The 20000-nt window shown below is 45.9% G+C and overlaps 1 protein-coding gene across 3 annotated transcripts in view; it reads right to left on the bottom strand.

The window, feature by feature from the left end:
- The window catches only part of ATP2C2 (ATPase secretory pathway Ca2+ transporting 2), an 89659-nt gene that overhangs the window by 44657 nt on the left and 25002 nt on the right, over nucleotides 1-20000 (bottom strand). For 2 of the 3 annotated variants that reach the window (XM_055299737.2, XM_055299738.2), the window contains exons 2-6: nucleotides 14816-14926; nucleotides 8140-8256; nucleotides 4890-4979; nucleotides 2812-2847; nucleotides 2650-2711 (exon numbers count right to left, since the gene is read on the bottom strand). In XM_055299737.2, the coding sequence (XP_055155712.1) occupies nucleotides 2650-2711; nucleotides 2812-2847; nucleotides 4890-4979; nucleotides 8140-8256; nucleotides 14816-14926 (416 nt within the window). Of the gene's footprint in view, nucleotides 1-2649; nucleotides 2712-2811; nucleotides 2848-4889; nucleotides 4980-8139; nucleotides 8257-14815; nucleotides 14927-20000 lie in introns of those variants that run through there. The other variant, XM_055299739.2, reaches the window with a different exon arrangement.

The raw sequence follows: 20000 nt of genomic DNA, 5'->3' as shown, positions 1-20000 counted from the left end.
AGCTTAAGATTGGATCATCAAATCACATAAATCATTTATGCTTCCGTTTGCTCAGTTAATGATGTCACATGTCTGGATTTCTGACAGCATTTTTCATCCGACCAGCGAGCCCAGACATTTCTACTGCTCCTGTGGCCCTTCTACAACTGACTCACCCTCTCTGATGTAAGTCAATTCTGTATCATCCTCTTCTTGTCCCTATTTGGTCCTTCGTCATTCTCTGCCTTGTATTATATACACGTACCCCTTGAATGCTGACTCTTTGAGATACGGGACCATATCTCACTAGGGCTTTCTACCCCAGCCCCATGGCTCACTTGCACAACATGTGCCTGGGATATATACTAAAGCTCCCCCTGAAAATTATCCTTCAGAAAATACGGAGTTGCCATGTGTTTGCCAAATGCTGGAAATGGTTCTTGGAGACTCAGAGGGTGGTCTGAGTTGTTCCCAGGCACCCCAGATCATGAGATACTTTTTTTTTTTTGAGACAGAATTTCGCTCTTATCTCACAGGCTGGAGTACAATGGAGCGATCTTGGCTCACTGCAACCTCCAACTCCATGTTCAGGCAATTCTCCTGCCTCAGCTTCCCAAGTAGCTGGGATTACAGGCACCCACCACCATGCCCAGCTATTTTTTTAAAATTTTTAGTAGAGACAGTTTCACCATGTTGGGCAGGCTGGTCTTGAACTCCTGACCTCAGGTGAGCTGCCTACCTCGGCCTCCCAAAGCGCTGGGATTACAGGCGTGAGCCACCACGCCCGGCTGATCACAGGATACTTTGTATCACTTTGAGCAGCCAGGTATGTTTGGGAAAGACAGATCAGCCTGAAACGACCTCAACCAAAGTTAGCAGGGGTGGGGAGGAGACTTCGACCTTTTTTGAAATCATTTCTTTTTCTACAAGGAGAATGAGCTTATGGACCACTGCTATGCTAAAAGTTAAGCTTAGAATGAGCTGTTTTCCCATCCTGAGCAACATAGTGAAACCCCATCTACACACACACACACACACACACACACACACAGGCGCACACACACACACATACACATGCAAACACACACACATGCACACACAGACACACATACACACATACGCACACACACGCACAGACACAAACACGCAGACACGCATACACACACATGCACGCACACACACGCTCGCACACCCACACGCACACACATACACACACAATCAGGTTTAAAAAATAAAAATGCAAAAAATGCAATTTTGTAGCAGCTGACACAAAAAAGTAGTCAGGTGTGGTGGCATGGCATGCACCTGTATTCCCAGCTACTTGGGAAACTAAGGCAGGAGGATCACTTGAGCCCTGGAGGCAGGCACAGGTTGCAGTGACCAGAGATCCTGCCACCGCACTCTAGCCTAGGCAACAGAGCCAGACCCTGTCTCAACAACAACAAGAAAGAAGAAAGAAAGAAACAAAAGACAGAAAGAGAGAAAGATAGAAAGAGAGAAAGGTAAGAAAGGAAAGACAGGAAAGAAAAAGGAAAAAGCCGTTTTCCCTCCTGGGCCTGTCAGCTTCCTCCACCAATGGCAGCTGTTCCTAGAAGGGCCCCCGCAGATGTTCTAAGCTGAACTGCCCAGTATGGTAGCCACTAGGCCCATGTGCATATTTAAATAAAAATTAAAACTAAATAACATTAAGAATTTAGTTTGTGGGCCGGGCATGGTGGCTCACACCTGTAATCCCAGCACTTTAGGAGGCTGAGGCAGGCAGATCATCTGTGGTCAGGAGGTCGAGACCAGCCTGGCCAACATAGCGAAACCCCATCTCTACTAAAAATATAAAAATTAGCCAGGTGTAGTGGTGCATGCCTGTAATCCCAGCTATTTCGGAGGCTAAGGCAGGAGAATTGCTTGAACCCGGGAGGGGGAGGTTGCAGTGAACTGAGATCGAGCCACTGCACTCCAGCCTGGGCGACAGAGCAAGACTCCATCTTAAAAAAAAAAAACAGAATTGCCAGATGCCATATTGGACAGGGAAGATGATATTAATAGAACATCTGCAAGTTCTATCACACAGGGCTATGCTAAGCAGAAATGGCTATGCAGTGCTGGCAGACGTTTTAATCTTTTCTTTTTCTTGTTAAACGTCTTTGGTAAGAGCCGTGCAATAAGCAGTGGAAAGCTCTGGGCAGGAAGAGGCTGTTGCAGCTGCTGAGTAGTTACTCAAGTTCACTCTCTCTATACCCTATGCTGCAGCCAACGTTCTGATGGCTCCGCTTGTTAAAACCTGGATCTTACTCTCTTGAGTTCATTCATTGAGAATTCACGTAAACCTCCAAACCCTCTTCCTAGAAAAAATGCACACAGTCCTGCACACTATTTCACAGGCTTTGTGGCCTACCCTCTTCCCAGAGTCACTGCTGCTACCTGTGGCCCTCAGGCTAGGCACCCTGATTTAGACATCGATGATGGAGCTGAGGCCCAGAGAGGTTGAGTGACATGCCCAAGGACACACAGCAGCCTATTGGCAGGCGGAGACCAGGCCTTAGAACTCCCAGTGAGATGTGGTTCTCTTGTCCAACACTACCAAGGATACAACTTTCACCAAACATTTGCCAAACTCTCCAGCTCACTGGCTCCTCCAGTGAACCAAAAAGTCCCAGGGAGGCCCTGACTTACCAGTTACATTCTGGAGGAACCAGCTTGGTCAGCTCTTCCAGAGATTTCTCCGACCTGTACTCCTGGCAGGAAGCACATCAGATGTGTTGTTCAAAGGTGGGGACTCCATGAAGCTCCTGTCCCGCCCGGGTTACCGTGACTGGGACCTCAGGAAATACTCACCTGGATGAAGGCCACAGTGACCACGATGAACACTGCCTAGACGGCAAACGGAGGAGGGTGTCAGTGCCAGAGGCTCAGTGGGAGGGGGGACAGGGCGTGGCAGGCTAGGGGCTTGTCTTTAACGATTGATTTCATTTCTTCTTACAAAATAAGTGCACAATACAGAAATTTAGGAAATATACTAGCCAAAAGAGCAGGAAAAAATTGACAATATCTTCTACTACCCAGAGGTGCACATTTTGGAGTACCCATCTAGATTTTTCTACGTAGACACACTTAAGGCACCGCATCTTATAATATGGACATACACTTTTATAAACTGCCATTTTCACTGAACATGCTGCAAACACCCTTCTCCACAGCAGATGTCTATCTTACCCCAGCCTTTTTTTTTTTTGAAATGGAATCTTGCTCTGTCACCAGGCTGGAGTGCAGTGGTGCGATCTTGGCTCACTGCAACCTCCGCCTCCCAGTTTCAAGCGATTCTCCTGCCTCCGCATCCTAAGTAGCTGGGACCACAGGCACATGCCACCACGCCCTGCTAATTTTTTTGCATTTTTTGTAGAGACAAGGTTTCACCATGTTGGCCAGGATGGTCTCAATCTCCTGACCTCGTGATCCGCCCCCCTAGGCCTCCCAAAGTGCTGTGATTACAGGCATGAGCCACCACACCCGGCCTACTCCAGCCTTTCAATTGGAAGTAGCAAATTCCATCGTGTGGAATAAGTCTCTGTTTGTATTTTAAAAGACCAGCTGGAACAAACGGAAAGAAGTGGGGAATGACAGCCATCAAAAGGTGCTCAGGTCAGGCACGGTGGCTCATGCCTATAATCCCAGCTATTTGGGAGGCCAAGGCAGGCGGATCACCTGAGGTCAAGAGGTCAAGATCAGCCTGGCCAACAAAGGGAAACCCCATCTCTACTAAAAATATAAAAATTAGCAAAAATTAACCAGGACTGGTGGCGGGCACCTTTAATCCCAGCTGCTCAGGAGGCTGAGGCAGGAGAAGCAGAGGTTGTAGTGAGCTGAGATCGTGCCACTGCTGTCCAGCCTGGGCGACACAGGAAGACTCTGGTCTCAAAAAAAAGAAAAAAAAATGTGCTCAGGAGAAGCCAGATATGAAAGGTCATGTACTGTCTGAATCCATTTTTTTCTTGTTGTACTTTAAGTTCTAGGGTGCGTTATGCACAACGTGCAGGTTTGTTACATATGCATACATGTGCCATGTTGGTTTGCTGCACCCATCAACTCGTCATTTACATTAGGTATTTCTCCTAATGCTATCCCTCCCCCAGCCCCCTGACCCTATGAAAGGCCCCGGTGTGTGATGTTCCCCACCCTGTGTCCATGAGTCAGATCATGAGGTGTTTGCTTTTCTGTCCTTGTGATAGTTTGCTTAAAATGATGGTTTCCAGCTTCATCCATGTCCCTGCAAAGGACATGAGCTCATCCATCTGAATCCATTTCTGTGACATATCCAGAATAGGTCATTCAACCCACAGAGATAGAAACAGATTGGTGGTTGCCAAGGGCTGGTAGGAGAGGGGACAGCAAGTGACTGGTGAGCACAGGGTTGCCTTCTGGGGTGATGCAAATGTTTTGGAACTAGGCAGAGCTGGTGGTTGCACCACGTCCTGAATGTACTCAATTTCAATGAATTGTTCACTGTGAAATAGTGAATATTTTATTATGCAAATTTCATCTAAATAAAAAAAATTGAGTGCTCAGTGGTTATGTCTGGGTAATGGATCAAAGTTGTTGTTCTTCGGAAGGCGAATGTGCACAGCCCAGGCTCTATTCCCCCATCCCAGGGTCACGGGAAAGGAATTCCCTGCAACACTGCTCCAGCAAAGACCCAGAAGCACCTGTGTGTCCACCAAGCAAGCAGTGGCCGAATAAACCAGGGCACCTTGATATTAGGGTAAAGAAGGACGTAGATTTCCTTTCCTTTCTTTCCTCTTTATGTTCCTTTCCCCCCGCTACAGCTAACTCTTTTTTTCTTTGTATATAATAACAAGCAGAGACTCAGCAGACCTGTGGCTGCGCACCCGGGAGCCGAGCGCTGTCAGGGAACTCACCGCGGCGATGCTGACGGCGTCCTCATACTCCTTGGTGAGGACACTCACCAGGGCAGAGCCCAGCAGCAGCAGGATCAGGGGGTTTTTAAACTGAAGAGGAAATAACAGGGTGGGCCACATTCTTTAGTTTCAGGGACCAGAATGGGTTTCTTACTGTGCAGAAGCTTGTGTGACAGGGCTCTCAGTTCAGGGCCAGGCCTCCAGGTCAACACCATGGTGACCGAGGGCTGGGGAGACCACCCCCAAGCAGTGGTCCTCCTCTGCCTGGAACTCCACCCCACTGACCCTCCCAGGAGTCGTCCCGACACTGACCCCCTGAAGACACCGGCCTCAGCCCTGCCTCTGAGTTCTTGGTCTCGCCTCTCCACATCTCCATGAGGCTCCAGGCCAGGACCTTCAGCAAGATGCCAGTCCTGGCTCAGAACGGCCAAGGATCCTCTCTCACCACACCAGCTTCCCAAATCCTGCACATCCCAGTCACTAAACTCAGTACCAACCTGCTCCTGTAACAGCCTCTAGGGACTCCAATGATGCCCCTCTCTAAAACAGCTCTTCCCAAAACTTCCTGAGAAGACTTTTGCTTTATTTTATATATCTGCCCTTTCCTTTCAGAGACATCTCATGGTAGCTCATGTTCCAGAGGATTGAAAAGAAACACAAACACATAAAACTGGATTCAGAAGGCAGACCAAAGATCAGTATAAGGAAGAGAGTTAAAATATCAACAAGGGCTGGGCGCAGAGGCTCACACTGTAATCCCAGCCCTTTGGGAGGCAGAAATGGGAGGACTGTTTGAGCCTAGGACATTCAGTCCAGCCTGGGAAACACAGCAAAACCCCATCTTTACAAAAAAATGAAAAAATTAGCTGGGCATAGTCAGGTGCACCTGTGGTCCCAGCTACTCAGAAGGCTAAGGCAGGAGGATCACTTGGGCCTGGGAAGTTGAGGCTACAGTCAGCCGTGTTTATGCTACTGCACTCCCGCTTGGACAGCAGAGAAACTGTATCCCACACACACACACAAAAAAGCACCAGGTCTGGGCACCTTGATTCCCAGGCTGCCAGGCTCCTGTCCCCTCAGGGACTCTGCACCCTGCCCTCCAGCGACACCCTCCATCCACATCCTCACACGGCTTCTCTCCTCATTTCACTCAGGTCTCTGCCCCCCAGATGCCACCTCCTCAGAGCACCAGCCCAGGGCCTCCCTGCCATCCCGTCCAGAGCCTTAGGTCGTGCTAAGGTAGAATTCCTAATGGTGAGACTCCTGAGACAGAGGGACAGGGCTGCCTTGTGAGGTGATGAGTGCCCTGTCACGGGGGCAAGGATAGGAGAATCGCAACACTTGGGACGCAGCAGGAACTCAACACATGTAAGGAATTAATAAGGGAGTGCAGACAGAACCTGCATACGCAAGGGCAGGAAAACCCAGCCGTCAGGAGCTCCCGTCCAGTCCTACAAGGATTCCCACAGATGCACTGCTGAACCGACAAGCTATAAGATGAATGAGCAGGTCCTCTGCTCTCAAGAAATTTAAGAGATTTCATTCTGGGGAACACCCTGGCTGGAGGCTGGAAGAGGATCCTTGGTGAGAAGGAAGATGTTCACGGTGGGTTTCGACAGGGCAGAGGGGAAGGAGGACAACCAGGGGAAGTGGGGGAGCGGGTCCTAGTGGAAGGGGTGCCAGGGCAGAGCAAAGAGACCTCCAGCTGCAGAGGGGTGCTCCTCCCTCCCAGCCCATGTCTCAGCCTCCTTCCCTGAACCCCAACTTCCGGGAGCCTCCACTGCCTCTTCCCAGCCCTGCAGTTTTAGGAAGCTTCGGGGCTAGCCAGAACCACCTGCATACCCAGAAGCCTCTTTTGATGCCAAAACGCATCGATGAATAACATTCCCAGAACACTGAGAACTGAGCTGTGATCAAGGAGGGGACCTCAAGGAGAGTGGAGACAGAGGATGCTGCACGGAGGGATGTGATTGGTTCCAGAATCGACCAATGGAGGAAGCTGTAAACACAGCCAATAGAAAGGCAGCTGAAGCCTGGGGCAGCCCAGCGGCCAGAGAATGAAGAAGGGGATGTAAGGGATGGGGCCAAGAGCATGCAAAAGGCTGGAAAAGGGGATCTAAGGCCATCTAAATGCCCTCAGACACCTGGAAAATTCTGCCTGCTCACTGGGCCTTTCTGAACTGGTCCTGCAAAGGTGGCGGGGCCTGCAGACTTCCAGACTGGAACTTGGAGCCATGTCAATTGCAGTTTTTTCTTTCCTCTTCTTAGTGGCTTCCAGGCATTTGATTGTGTGCCATTCATTCAGCACCGCGCCAGCACCGATAGCAGCAGCTAGCAAGGGAAGGGGCTCTGGGTGCAGCTCCCTGGCTGCACTTCTCTGCACTGCTCCTCACTGCTATGTGACTTTGGGCTCAGGTTACAGATTCTATAGCACACTCAGTTAAATCTGAATTTCAGATAAACAAAGAACTTTTTGTTTTTAATATAAGCATGTCCACTGTAATATTTGGAACACACTTATACTAGAAATTGCTTCTTGTTTATCTATCTGAAATTCACTTTGTTGTTGTTGTTTGAGACAGGGTCTCACTCTGTCGTCCAGGCTGGAGAACAGTGGCACAATCTCAGTTCACTGCAACCTCCACCTCCTGGGTTCCAACAATCCTCCCACCTCAGCCTCCTCAGTAGCTGGGATTACAGGCATGCACTACCACATCTGGCTAATTTTTATATTTTTAGAAGAGACGGGGTTTCACCACGTTGGCCAGGCTGGTCTTGAAATCCTGGGCTCAAGTGATCCACCCGCCTCAGCCTCCCAAAGTGCTTGGATTACAGGCGTGAACCACCACGCCCGGCCTGAAATTGAAATTTAACAGGGCATCCTGTATTATTATTTGCTAAACCTGGCAACTCTGGGGAAATCTTTCAACTTCTGCACTTCTCCTTCCTCATGGGCAAATCCCTGATTAGGAGGACGATTAGTAAGTGCATCCTTACTTATTCACTTACTCATTTTGTGTGGGGCCCGGGGCCTGCTCAACTGTCTACGAAAGTAATCGCTGTTTTTCCTGATCCCGGCTGCCTGGGAGTTGGTGATTTGCTCATGATTGATGCTCAGGCTGGCTGGCGCAGCGCGAAACGGGTGGGAGCTGTCCAAGGATGCCTTCCAACAACACTGAAAGATGGAATGGCTGCCCCACCCTCCCTGGCTTATGCTTGTTAACGCAAAGAATGACACCTCTGGTCCTACCTGATCCAGATATTTCTTCCACACAGGTTCGCTGTTGTCAGCAACAAACTCATTCCAGCCATGGGCCAGCCGGCGCTGCGTCACCGAGAACTCCGACAACCCAGTGTGTAAGTCCACCTGGAAAGAGAGGTCAGGCACAAGCTCACCAATGGGCCCAGCAAGGAATGAGGCAACAAGGGACAGCCTCCCACTCTGAAAGGCAGCAGCTTCCATGATGGACCAGGCACACGGGCTTGTCCACCAAGGTTCTGGGACTTGTTCAAAGACCCCGTGCAGATGGGGCAGAGAGAGGAGGAAAAGACACAGGCCAGTGACCATTATAATTACAGCAGAAAAGATGACTCTGGTCTTAAATTTCAACAAATGGAAGTGCAGCGTAGACTTCTAGAAATGCAGAAACACATATTTTCTTCTTAAAAAAAAAATAGGTCTTGGGAACATAAAATGGTGCAGGTGTTATGGAAAATGTGTGGTGGTTCCTCAAAAAATTAAAAAGGGAGCTACCAGATCCAGCAATTCCACTTTGGGGTATACACCCAAAGGAACTGCCAGCGGGGCTCCAAGACATGTTTGTACAACCACATTCACAGCACTGTTCACAAAAGCAAAAAGGAGGAAACAAGCCACCAATCTGTCGAGGGATGAATGAATGCATGAAACGTGGTGTACACGCACAATGAAATACTATTCAGCCTCAGAACAAAAGAAAATGCTGGCACATGCTACAACATGGATACACCTTTAAGTTGAACCTTGAGGATGAAGTGAAATAAACGAGTCACAAAAAGACAAATTCTGTTGATTCCACATATGAATGACATAGACTAGTCAAATTCATAGAGACAAAAAGTAGAATGGTGGGTGCCAGAGGCTGGAGGGAGAGGGAATGGGGAGTGAGTGTTTAATGGAGACAGATTCAGTTTTACAAGATGAAAAGAATACTGGAGATGCTCATGTACCCTGCCTTGCTGACTGTGGGTCTTAAGACCCTCCCATGAGAGGGTCCCACCCTATAGTCTGGGGGAAGGAATGATGTCATGAAGCTTCCCTCAAAACCCAAAGATAGGATTCAGTGAGTTTTCACATAGCTGAACACGAGGATGCTCCTGGAGAGTGGCATCCAGGGAGATGTTTGAACAATCATGTTCATAGCAGCACTGGGCATGGAAGCTCTGTGCCCCTTCCCCCATTACCTGCCCTATGCGTCTCTTCATAGTTACCTTTGCCTTTATAATAAACTGGTAGGGCTTTGTGGCCCATGTCTGTAATCCCAGCACTTTGGGAGGCCAAGGCAGGCAGATCACCTGAGTTCGGGAGTTCGAGACCAGCCTGACCAACATGAAGAAACCCTGTCTCTACTAAAAATACCAGGCGTGGTGGCATGTGCCCGTAATCCCAGCCACTCAGGAGGCTGAGGCAGGAGAATGGCTTGAACCTGGGAGGCGGAGGTTGCAGTGAGCTGAGATCGTACCATTGCACTCCAGCCTGGGCAACAACAGCGAAACTCCATCTCAAAAAAAAAAAAAATTGTAATAAACTGGTAAATGTTAAAAAAAAAAATTCTGGAGATAGAGAATGATGATGGTTGTGCAACAGTGTGAATGTACTTAATGCAACTACAATGTACACTTCAAAATGGTTAAGGCCAGGCACAGTGACTCACACCTATAATCCCAAAACTTTAGGAGGCTGAGGTGGGGAGATGGCTTGAACGTAGGAGTTCAAGACTAGTCTGGGCTATATAGCACGATCTCGGCTCTACAAAAAATTAAAAAAATTAGCCCATTGTGGTGGCAGACTCCTGTAGTCTCAGCTACTCAGGAGGCTGAGGCAGGAGGATTGCTTAAGCCCAGGAGGTGGAGGCTGCACTGGGCCTTGATTGCAGCACTGGACTCGAGCCTCAGCAACAGAGTGAGACGTCTTGGAAAAAAAAAAAAAAACATGATTAAGATAGTAAATTTTATGTTGTGTATTTACCACAATCAGACATTTTTAAAAATAGGCCTGTCTTAAGAAATGAGAGTATTTTTTGAAAAAATATACAAAACTGACAAACTTTTAGCCAGGCTAAGAAAAAAAGAGGGAAGAACCAAATAAATACAAACAGAAATGAAAAAGGAGACTTTTCAAATTATATCACAGAGATTCAAAGGGCATTAGTAGCTAACATGAGCAACTATATACCAATAAATTGGAAAATATAGAAGAAATGGATAAATTCCTAGACACACAGAACCTACCAAGATTGAACCATGAAGAAATCCAAAACCTGAATACACCAATAACAAGGAATACAATCGAAGCCATAATAAAAAGTCTTCCAGTTAGGAAAAGCCCAGGACCCAGTGGCTTCACTGCTGAATTCTACCAAACATTCAAAGAATCGATACCAATCCCATTTAAATTATTCCAAAAAATAGATGAGTAGGGAATACTTTCATTTGACGAGACCAGTATTACCCCGATACCAAAACCAGACAAAGACACATTTAAAAAAGAAAACTACTGGACAATACCACTGATGACTGTTGATGCAAAAATGCTCAGCAAAATACAAGCAAATTGAATGCAATAACACATTACAATGAAAATTCATCATGACCAAGTGCGATTTATCCCAAGGGTGCAAGGATGGTTCACCACACACAAGTTAATGTGACACATCTTATCAACAGAATGAAAAACAAAAACCATATGATCATTTCAATTAATGCTGAAAAAAGGTGACAAAATTCAACATCCCTTCGTGATAAAAACCCTAAAAAAACTAGGTATAAAAGGAACGTATCTCAATGTAATAAAAGCCATATATGACAGACCGAGGGCTACTGTCATACCGAATGAGGAAAAACTGAAAGCTTTTCCTGTAGGATACCCACTTTTACCACTATTATTCAACAGAATACTGTAAGTTCTAGCTAGAGCAATCGGACAAGATTAAGAAATAAACGGCATCCAAATTGGAAAGGAAGAAGTCAAATTATCCTTGTTTGCAGGTGATATGATCTTACGTCTGAAAAAACCTAAAGACTCCACCTAAAACTATTAGAACTCATCAACAGAATCAGTACAGTCAGAGGACACAAACTCAAATTACAAAGATCAGCAGCACTGCTATACACTAAGAGAAAGCAATCTGAAAAAGAAACCAATTAAGTAATCCCATTTACGACAGCTACAAATTAAATATCTAGGAATTAACTTAAAGAAGTAAAAGATCTCTACAGTGAAAACTATAAAACATGGATGCGAGAAACTGAAGAAGACACAGAAAAATGGAAAGGTATTCCATGTTCATGGGTTGGAAAAATCAATATAGTGAAAATGTCCATACTACCCAAAGCAATCTATAGATTTAATGGAATCCCTATTAAAATAACAATGACATTCTTAACAGAAATAGAAAAAACAATTTAAAAATTTATATGCAACCACAAAAGACCCAGAATAGCCAAAGATAACTTAAGAAAAAAGAACAACACTGGAGGAATCATATTACCTGACTTTAAATTATACTACAGAGCTTTAGTAACCAAAACAGGATGGTACTGTCATAAAAACAGATACAGAGATCAGTGAAACAGAACAGAGAACCCAGACATAAATCCATACATCTGCAGTGAACTCGTTTTTGACAAAGATGTCAAGAACATCCACTGGGGAAAGGGCAATCTCTTTAATAAATGGTACTGGGAAAACAAAATCTCCATATGCAGGAGAGTGAAATTTCACCCCCATCTCTCATTATCAATAAAAATCAAATAAAAATGGATTAAAGACGAGGTGGGCAGATTACCTGAGGTCAGGAGTTTGAGATCAGCCTGGTCAACATGGCAAAACTCTAGCTCTACTAAAAATACAAAAATTAGCTGGATGTGGTTGTGCATGCCTGTAATCCCAGCTACTACAGGAGGCTGAGGCAGGAGAATTGCTTGAACCCAGAGGGCGGAGGTTGCAGTGAGCTGAGATTGCGCCACCGCACTTCAGCCTGGGCGACAGAGTGAGACACCGTCTCAGAAAAAAAAAAGATTAAAGACTTCAATCTAAGATCACAGACTATGAAACTATCAAGAGAACATTGGGGAAACTCTCCAGGACATTGAACTGGGCAAAGATTTCTTGACTAATATACTACAAGCAGAGGCAACCAAAGCAAAAGTGGATAAATGGAATCACATCGAGTTAAAAAGCTTCTGCACAGCAAACGAAATCATCATCAAAGTGAAGAGACAACCCACAGAATGGAAGAAAATATTTGCAAACTACCCATCTGACACGGGAATGTATAAGGAGCTCAAACAACTCTATAGGAGAAAACCTAATAATCTGCTTTTAAAATGGGCCAAAGATCTGGATAGACATTTCTCAAAAGAAGACATATGCATGCGAAACAGGTACATGAAAAGGTGCTCACCATCACTGATCAGAGAAATGCAAATCAAAACTACAATGAGGTATCATCTGATCACAGTTAAAACGGCTTTTATCCAAAAGTCAGGTAATAACAAATCCTGGATATGAAGAAAAAGGAACCCTTGTACACTGTTGGTAGGAACGTTAATTAGTATGACTCTGGTGAACACTTCGGAGGGTTCCTCAAAATACTAAAAATATGCTGGGCACGGTGGCTCATACCTGTAATCCCAGCACTTTAGGAGGCCAAGGCGGGCAGATCATGAGGTCAGGAGATCGAGACCATCCTGGCTAACACAGTGAAACCCCATCTCTACTAAAAATACAAAAAAAAATTAGCCGGGCATGGTGGCAGGCGCCTGTAGTCCCAGCTACTCAGGAGGCTGAGACAGGAGAATGGCATGAACCCGGGAGGTGGAGCTTGCAGTGAGCAGAGATTGTGCCACTGCACTCCAGCTTGGGCGACAGAGTGAGACTCCATCTCAAAAAAAAAAGGAAAAAGAAAAAAAAAACAAAAAACTAAAAATACAACTATTATATTATCCCCAATCCCACTCCTAGATACATAACCAAAAGAAAGGAAATCAGAATATTGAAGAGCTATCTGCACTCCCATGTTTATCGCAGGAGTATTCACAATAGCCAAGGTTGGGAAGGAGCCTAAGTGCCAATCAACAGACAAATGAATAAAGAAAATGTGGTACATATACACAATGGAGTACTATGCACCCATAAAAAAGAACGAGATCCTGTCATCTGCAACAACATGGTTGGAACTGGAGGTCAGTATATTAAGTCAAATAACATAGTGGCCTCCAGATGCAGAAAGGCAAACTTTGCAGGTTCTCACTGATTTGTGGGAGCTAAAAATTAAAATAACTGAACTCATGGAGATAGTAGGATGGTTACCAGGGCCTGGTAAGGGTAGCTGGGAGAAAGTGGAGAGGGCTATGGGTACAAAAATATAGTTAGAAGGAATAAATAAGACCTAGTATTTGCTGGCACGACAGAGTGACTGTTTTCAAAAATAATTTAATTGTACATTTTAAAATAACTAAAAGAGTGTAAGTGGATGACTTGTAACACAAAGGATAAATGCTTGAGGTAATGGAGACCCCGTTTGCCCTGATGTGATTATTATACAGTGTATGCCTGTATCAAAGTAGCTCTGGAACCCATAAATATACACCTACTATGTACCCACAAAAATTAAAAAAAAAAAGAAACAGTAGCTAAAACAATTATATTGTACCCAACACCATTCAAGCTCTTTCTGTAAACAAACTCATTAAATACAGCTAATTTATAAGTCACTCATAATGGAAGGAAACTTTGCTGTTCTGGTCACAACAAAAGTGTCCTTGTTTTTAAAAAGCCAGTAACAAGAAAACTGTACTTGCTGGTAGAGGGAACAGGGAAAACAGAATTGATTTCTAGACACTTTTGAATGGTGAAAGAAAATCTAGCTCATTTTCTAAGTAGGGATAATGTTTAGGCAGAGAAGAAATACTTCCTCCCCCTTTCCAAATACTAATACACAGGACTTGAATTTAAAGAGACTTGAGTTATTCTCAAGAAAAGACACATGAAACATTGGCTTCCAGCTTCCCCAAATTGTAGCATGTGCCCTTTTCCTGGGGGCTTTTTATTTGCTCTCCCAAAATGTAGTGGTAATGAGTACGCACATGCACGCATGCATGGACACACACACACACACACCCACACACAAACACGTGTGCAATGCAAATGTTTCCTGTCTTGCACTGGCCAGGAAATAATTCAAACTCACTTGAGAAACTTGGGAGAATTTGGTTTTAGTACCTGGCAACTCCACGGATTATAAAAGACGACGGTGGGCATACCGGATGACGAGGAGTTTGGGCTCTGATGTGAAACAGCTGGATTCCACGCTGGGCTGTGCTACCTCTAACACTGGACTGTGCTACCTTCTGTGTCTCAACTTCATCTTCCATCCCTTCATGTTTTTGCCAAGAAATGTGAGGCTGAAGAGACGCAGCGTACACAAGAGTGTCTGAAAGGATGGCGTCTTCCAGTAAGGGCCTGGGGAAGATGAGCTCTACTGACAAGTACTGATATTCTACCTGTGGAATCTGAACCATTCAACATCAACAATATTTTCCAACCTTGATGATAAAATTGATCCTAACACAGAATTTCAAAGCACTGTTCAGGGCTTTGTGTTGCTTTCTTTTAAACATAAAACCTTATCACGATTAGCACCAGATGCAAATTCAATTCTTACACAAAACGCTTTGGCCAAATCCTCCTTCTGGCATTTGCATGCTTCCTTGGGGGGCAGGGCTGTCACCTTCTTCTCTTTCTCTGTGGCTTTCAGCTCACTCTGTCCATCAATCTGTGAAAAGAGCAGGGTTGCTGTTTAGCAGATTGAACTTTTGTACTGATGAATTTTTAAATTTATTTTTTATTTTTATTATTTTTTTTGGGATGGAGTCTCACTCTGTCACCCAGGCTGGAGTACAGTGGCATGATCTCAGCTCACTATAACCTCCACTTCCTGGGTTCAAGAGATTCTCCTGTCTCAGCCTCCCAAGTAGCTGGGATTACAGGTACACATCACCACACCACACTAATTTTTTTTGGTATTTTTAGTAGAGATGAGGTTTCACCATGTTGGCCAGGTTGGTCTCAAACTCCTGACCTCAGGTGATCTGCTTGCCTCGGCCTCCCAAAAGTGCTGGGATTATAGGTGTGAGCCACTGTGCCCAGCCACATGTGTTTTTTTTAAAGCATAACACGCACACACAAATTGTGCATATGTGTACAGCTCACAAACTAACCCTTATAATCAGCCTCCAAATTAAGAAACAGATATGGCTAGTCCCTTGATGCTCCCTCAGCCTACCTACCTACCTGAGGGGCAACTGCTATCATGGTTTCAATCCTCATAGATTAGGTTTGCCAGGGTTTGAACTTTGTGGAAATGGTGCCATGCAGTATACACTCATACATGCTTTCTTGTCTGATTTCTTTCACTCAACATTGTTAGTGAAATTTATACAAGATATTGCATGTAGCAACAGTACGCTAATTTTCACAGCAGCTTAGTATTCTACTGTATGAGTAGATCACAATGTATTTATTGTCCTGTCGATGAATATCTTGGTTCCAGTTGTTAGTTGTTGGCTAATACTGATGCATCTATTTTTAAGCAAGCTTTTTTTTTTTTTTTTTTGTCACCCAGGCTGGAGTGCAGTGGTGCAGTCATAGCTCACGGCAGCCTCAACCTCCCAGGCTCAGGTGATCCTCCTGCTTTAGCCTCCTGAATAGCAGGACCAGAGGTGCATGCTATTGTGCCTGGCTAATTTTTTAATATTTTGTAGAGACAGGGTCTCCCTATGTTGCCCAGGCTGAGCCCACTTATTTAACAGAATTGAAACTTGTAAGCGGACAGAGTAGGGCAACAATGTACATATTTAGAATCCTGAACCTCAGACTTCCAGGATTCTCCATCAAGTGTGCACTATATTGCAGAGAGTGCCTCCTGCTGATGATAGGTGGTATCACAGCCTGGTTCTATGGGACATTTTAAATAACCGAAGAAAAGGGGAGGGGAAGCACAACCAAGTTCTGGAAGTCCCAGAACTCTGTGTTGAGACCCACGGGCCTGGAAAGAAGCCAAGTGAAACACCTGAGGCTTCGGGAGGCTTTGCTAATACAAAGGACACCTCAGAAACAGGAAAGTGTGAGGTATTTTTGCAAAACCATTTCTAGCATCCTGACACCCAGGATGTGATGCTCATCTTTTCCTTTTCCACCAGGTTATTGGAAACTGGGAAAGAGGAAGCAGGAGAGATACTGAGTAACTTCCTCCTTTAGCTGTAATAGAGATCACAAATCCCACTCTTCCTTCTTGCCAGCCGCCCTCCCCAACCCCAAACCATCTCCTCCCAAATGCCTGTTTGCTTAGAAAAGCTGTGCTAGCCACCTCGGTTTACTGGGGCTGCTTCTCACTTATGCCCAGTGCCCAGGAGCACAGCAGCGATTACACAGATCTTTAAGCAGGCTTAGCTATCCATTGGGAGCCCTCTTTAAGTCAACATTGCATTCTTTGTAGAGTTACTTCAAAGAAAAATGTGGATTGCACAAGACATTTCCCCCCCATTCTCAAAATCTGCTTCCGTTGTACCAAATAAAAGTGCTTGATTCTTGCTCATACCACACGTGGAGGCAGGCTGGGGGCTTGGCACTACCCCCATCCCCCGCACTCCCTCAGCTGCCCTCAGCCTTGCCATTTCTCACTCACTACACCGAATTCACTTTTCCTTTTTTTTTTTTTTTTTTTTTTTTGAGGTGGAGTCTCGCTCTGTCACCCAGGCTGGAGTGCAGTGGTGCGATCTCGGCTCACTACAACCTCCTCCTCCGGGGTTCAAGCGAGGCTCCTGCCTCAGCCTCCTTAGTAGCTGGGACTACAGGCACGCACCGCCATGCCTCGCTAATTTGTTTTTGTATTTTTAGTAGAGACGGGGGTTTCACCATGTTGGCCAGGCTGGTCTCAAACTTCCGACCTCGGGTGATCCGCCCACCTCAGCCTCCGAAAGTGCTGAGATTACAGGCGTGAGCCACTGCACCTGGCTCGAAACACATAAATCCCATCACTCACACACACACACACACACACACACACATGCCCCATGCTTGAAAACACTTGCAGAGATTCCAGTGCTCTCAGGATAAGAGCCCAACTACCTTCAGTGTGACTGCCCAGAACCTACACACGTTACAACATGGATGAACCTTGAAGACGTTTTGCCTGGTGAAATAAGCCAGACCCGAAAGGACAAATCCTATAGGATTCCAGTTACAGGAGGTCCCTAAAATAGTCAAACTCACACAGACAGAAAGGAGAGCAGAGGTTACCAGGGGTTGGGGAGTTTGTGTTTAATGACTACAGCATCTCTTTGGGAAAGATGAAAGAGTTTTGGAGGCAAATGTTGGTGATGGTTGCATAACAATGGGAATATACTTAATGCCAGTGAACCATAGCCTTAAAAATGGTTAAAATGGTGAATTTTATGTTATGTATATTTTACCACAATAAAAATCCAGAAGAAAAGGGCCAGACACTGTGGCTCATACCTGTAATCCCAGCACTTTGGGAAGCCGAGGCAGGCAGATTATCTAAGGTCAGGAGTTCTAGACCAGCCTGGCCAACATGGTATTATGTAAAAATACAAAAATTAGCCAGACATGGTGGCAGGCATCTGTAATCTCAGCTACTCGGGAGGCTGAGTAAAGGAGAATTGCTTGAACCTGGAATGTGGAGGTTGCAATGAACCAAGATCGTGCCACTGCACTCTAGCCTGGGCAACAGAGTGAGACTTTGTCTCAAAAAAAAAGAAAAGGAAAAAGAAAGAAGAAAAGGATCAAAGCCACCCATTCCCTTGCCTTTGAGGGCAGGACTAGCATGTGCCCCCAACCTTTCTCAGGTGCTCTGGACATCTGAAGGCCCAGGGCTGTGCACCCATATGTCCCTGGAGAATGAGCTAGGTGGATTGAGGAGGTCATGAGGTGACAGGGTGCCATGCTGCACTGACACTGGAGGGGAGGGGGGGTTGGCCGCAGAGACCTCCCTTACTCGCCTGTGTTTTGTGACTGCGGGGGCAGAGTCCAGAGCCCAAAGGAGAGAAGACCCAGCCTCCGACTTCCCTGTGTGAGTAAAAGCCACCTACACACTCCCAGCTCTGTAACCAAGGGTACTGGAAACAGGTACTCTGCTCACAGCAGCACAGTTCACGAGACCCAAGAGTCAGACACTGCCCAATGCCCATCCACGGATTATGGAGAAGCAAAATGTGGTCCATCCAGACAGTGGAGCATCAACTCAGCCTGGAACAGGAATGCAATACCGATGCACGTGGATGTTGTTAAACTGTGGCCTCGGCAAAACCGTTCTTTGAAAGCGTAACACCTGGTACACCAGAATGTGACTTTATCTAGAGGGGGTCTTTACAGAAGTGATCAAGGTCAGATGAAGTCAAACACGAGCGATGTTCTTGCAAAAAGGAGAATTTTGCAAAGATAAACATGCACACAGTGAAGTCCATGTGGAGACACAGGAGACAACCGTGTGATGACGGAAGCAGAGGCTGGAGTGACGTGTCCATTGGTCAACAAACGCTGGGGATTGCTGGCCATGCTATAAGCTTGAAGAGAAGCATGAAACAGATTCTCCCCTGGAGCCTCCAGAGAGAGCACAGCCCTCCTGACTCCTTGAGTTTTGACTGCGAGCTTCTAGAACTGTGAGACAATACATTGAAATTTAGGCCACCACATTTTTGCTACTCGGTGGCTACAGCCCCGGGAAACACACTTGCTACAACACAGATGAACCTGGAAGACATCACGCTAAGCGGAAGAAGCCAGACACAACAAGCCACACGGTATGTGATTCTACTCACAGGAAATCCCCGGGACAGGCAAACTCGTAGGAGCAGAAAGCAGATTGGGACTGGGGAAGGGGGAATGGGGAGAAACTGCTAATGGGTACAGGGTTTCTTTCAAATGTTTCAGAACTGAATAGAAGTGGTGGTCACATGACATTGTGAGTGTACTAGATCCCATTACAATGTTTGCTGTGAGATGGTTGATTTTGTTATGTGAATTTCACCTCAATAAAATACGAATTTTGTGTTTTGTTTTTGAGGCAGAGTCTTGCTCTGTTACTCAGGCTGGAGTGCAGTGGCATGATCTTGGTGCACTGCAACCTCCACCTCCCAGGCTCAAGCAATTTGATTCTCCCACCTCAGCCTCCTGAGAAGCTAGGACTACAGGTGTGTGTCATCACACCAGGGCTTTTTTTTTTTTTTTTTTTTTTTTTTTTGGTATTTTTAATTGAGACAATATTTTGCCATGTTGCCCAGGCTGGTCTTGAACTCCTGGACTAAAGTGATCCACCTGCCTTGGCCCCCTACAGTGCTAGGATTACAGGCGTGAGCCACCATGCCCAGCCTTTTTGTTTTTTTAAAGCCATTTACAAGCTACAGGCAGTAACTCCCTCCACCACCTAGAAACTGTCCTCCTGACTCTCCCCCGGGTCCCACCTGTGTCAGTCACAGCCCCCTCCACCCCCACTCCCCCCACACCCATAGCCTCCCATCCACTAGCCTCCCATCCTCGATCCTCATTCTCTCTTCCCTGGCTCCTCCCATAAACATCTCAGCATGGGTTTCCACTCTAAACATTACCTCTTTTCTGGGCCTTACATTGGAAATACACCTACTCCTTCCTCATTAGCCAACCTCGAGCTTTTAGAAGGAGTGTCTACACTTTCTGTCTCTATCTTTTCACTTCCCATCCACTTCTCAGCCCACTTCAGCCAAATCTCCAAGTGATTCCGGTGTTTCAAGGCCACCGGGACATAGCCCTGGACCCAGTACATTGTGAGTGAGGGCTTGCTCTGCCTCACT

Source organism: Symphalangus syndactylus, chromosome 11, assembly GCF_028878055.3.
Source record: "Symphalangus syndactylus isolate Jambi chromosome 11, NHGRI_mSymSyn1-v2.1_pri, whole genome shotgun sequence".
NCBI lineage: Eukaryota > Metazoa > Chordata > Mammalia > Primates > Hylobatidae > Symphalangus > Symphalangus syndactylus.
Note: the sequence above shows the minus strand (reverse complement) of the source record. Positions and strands in the feature narration are given on the sequence as shown.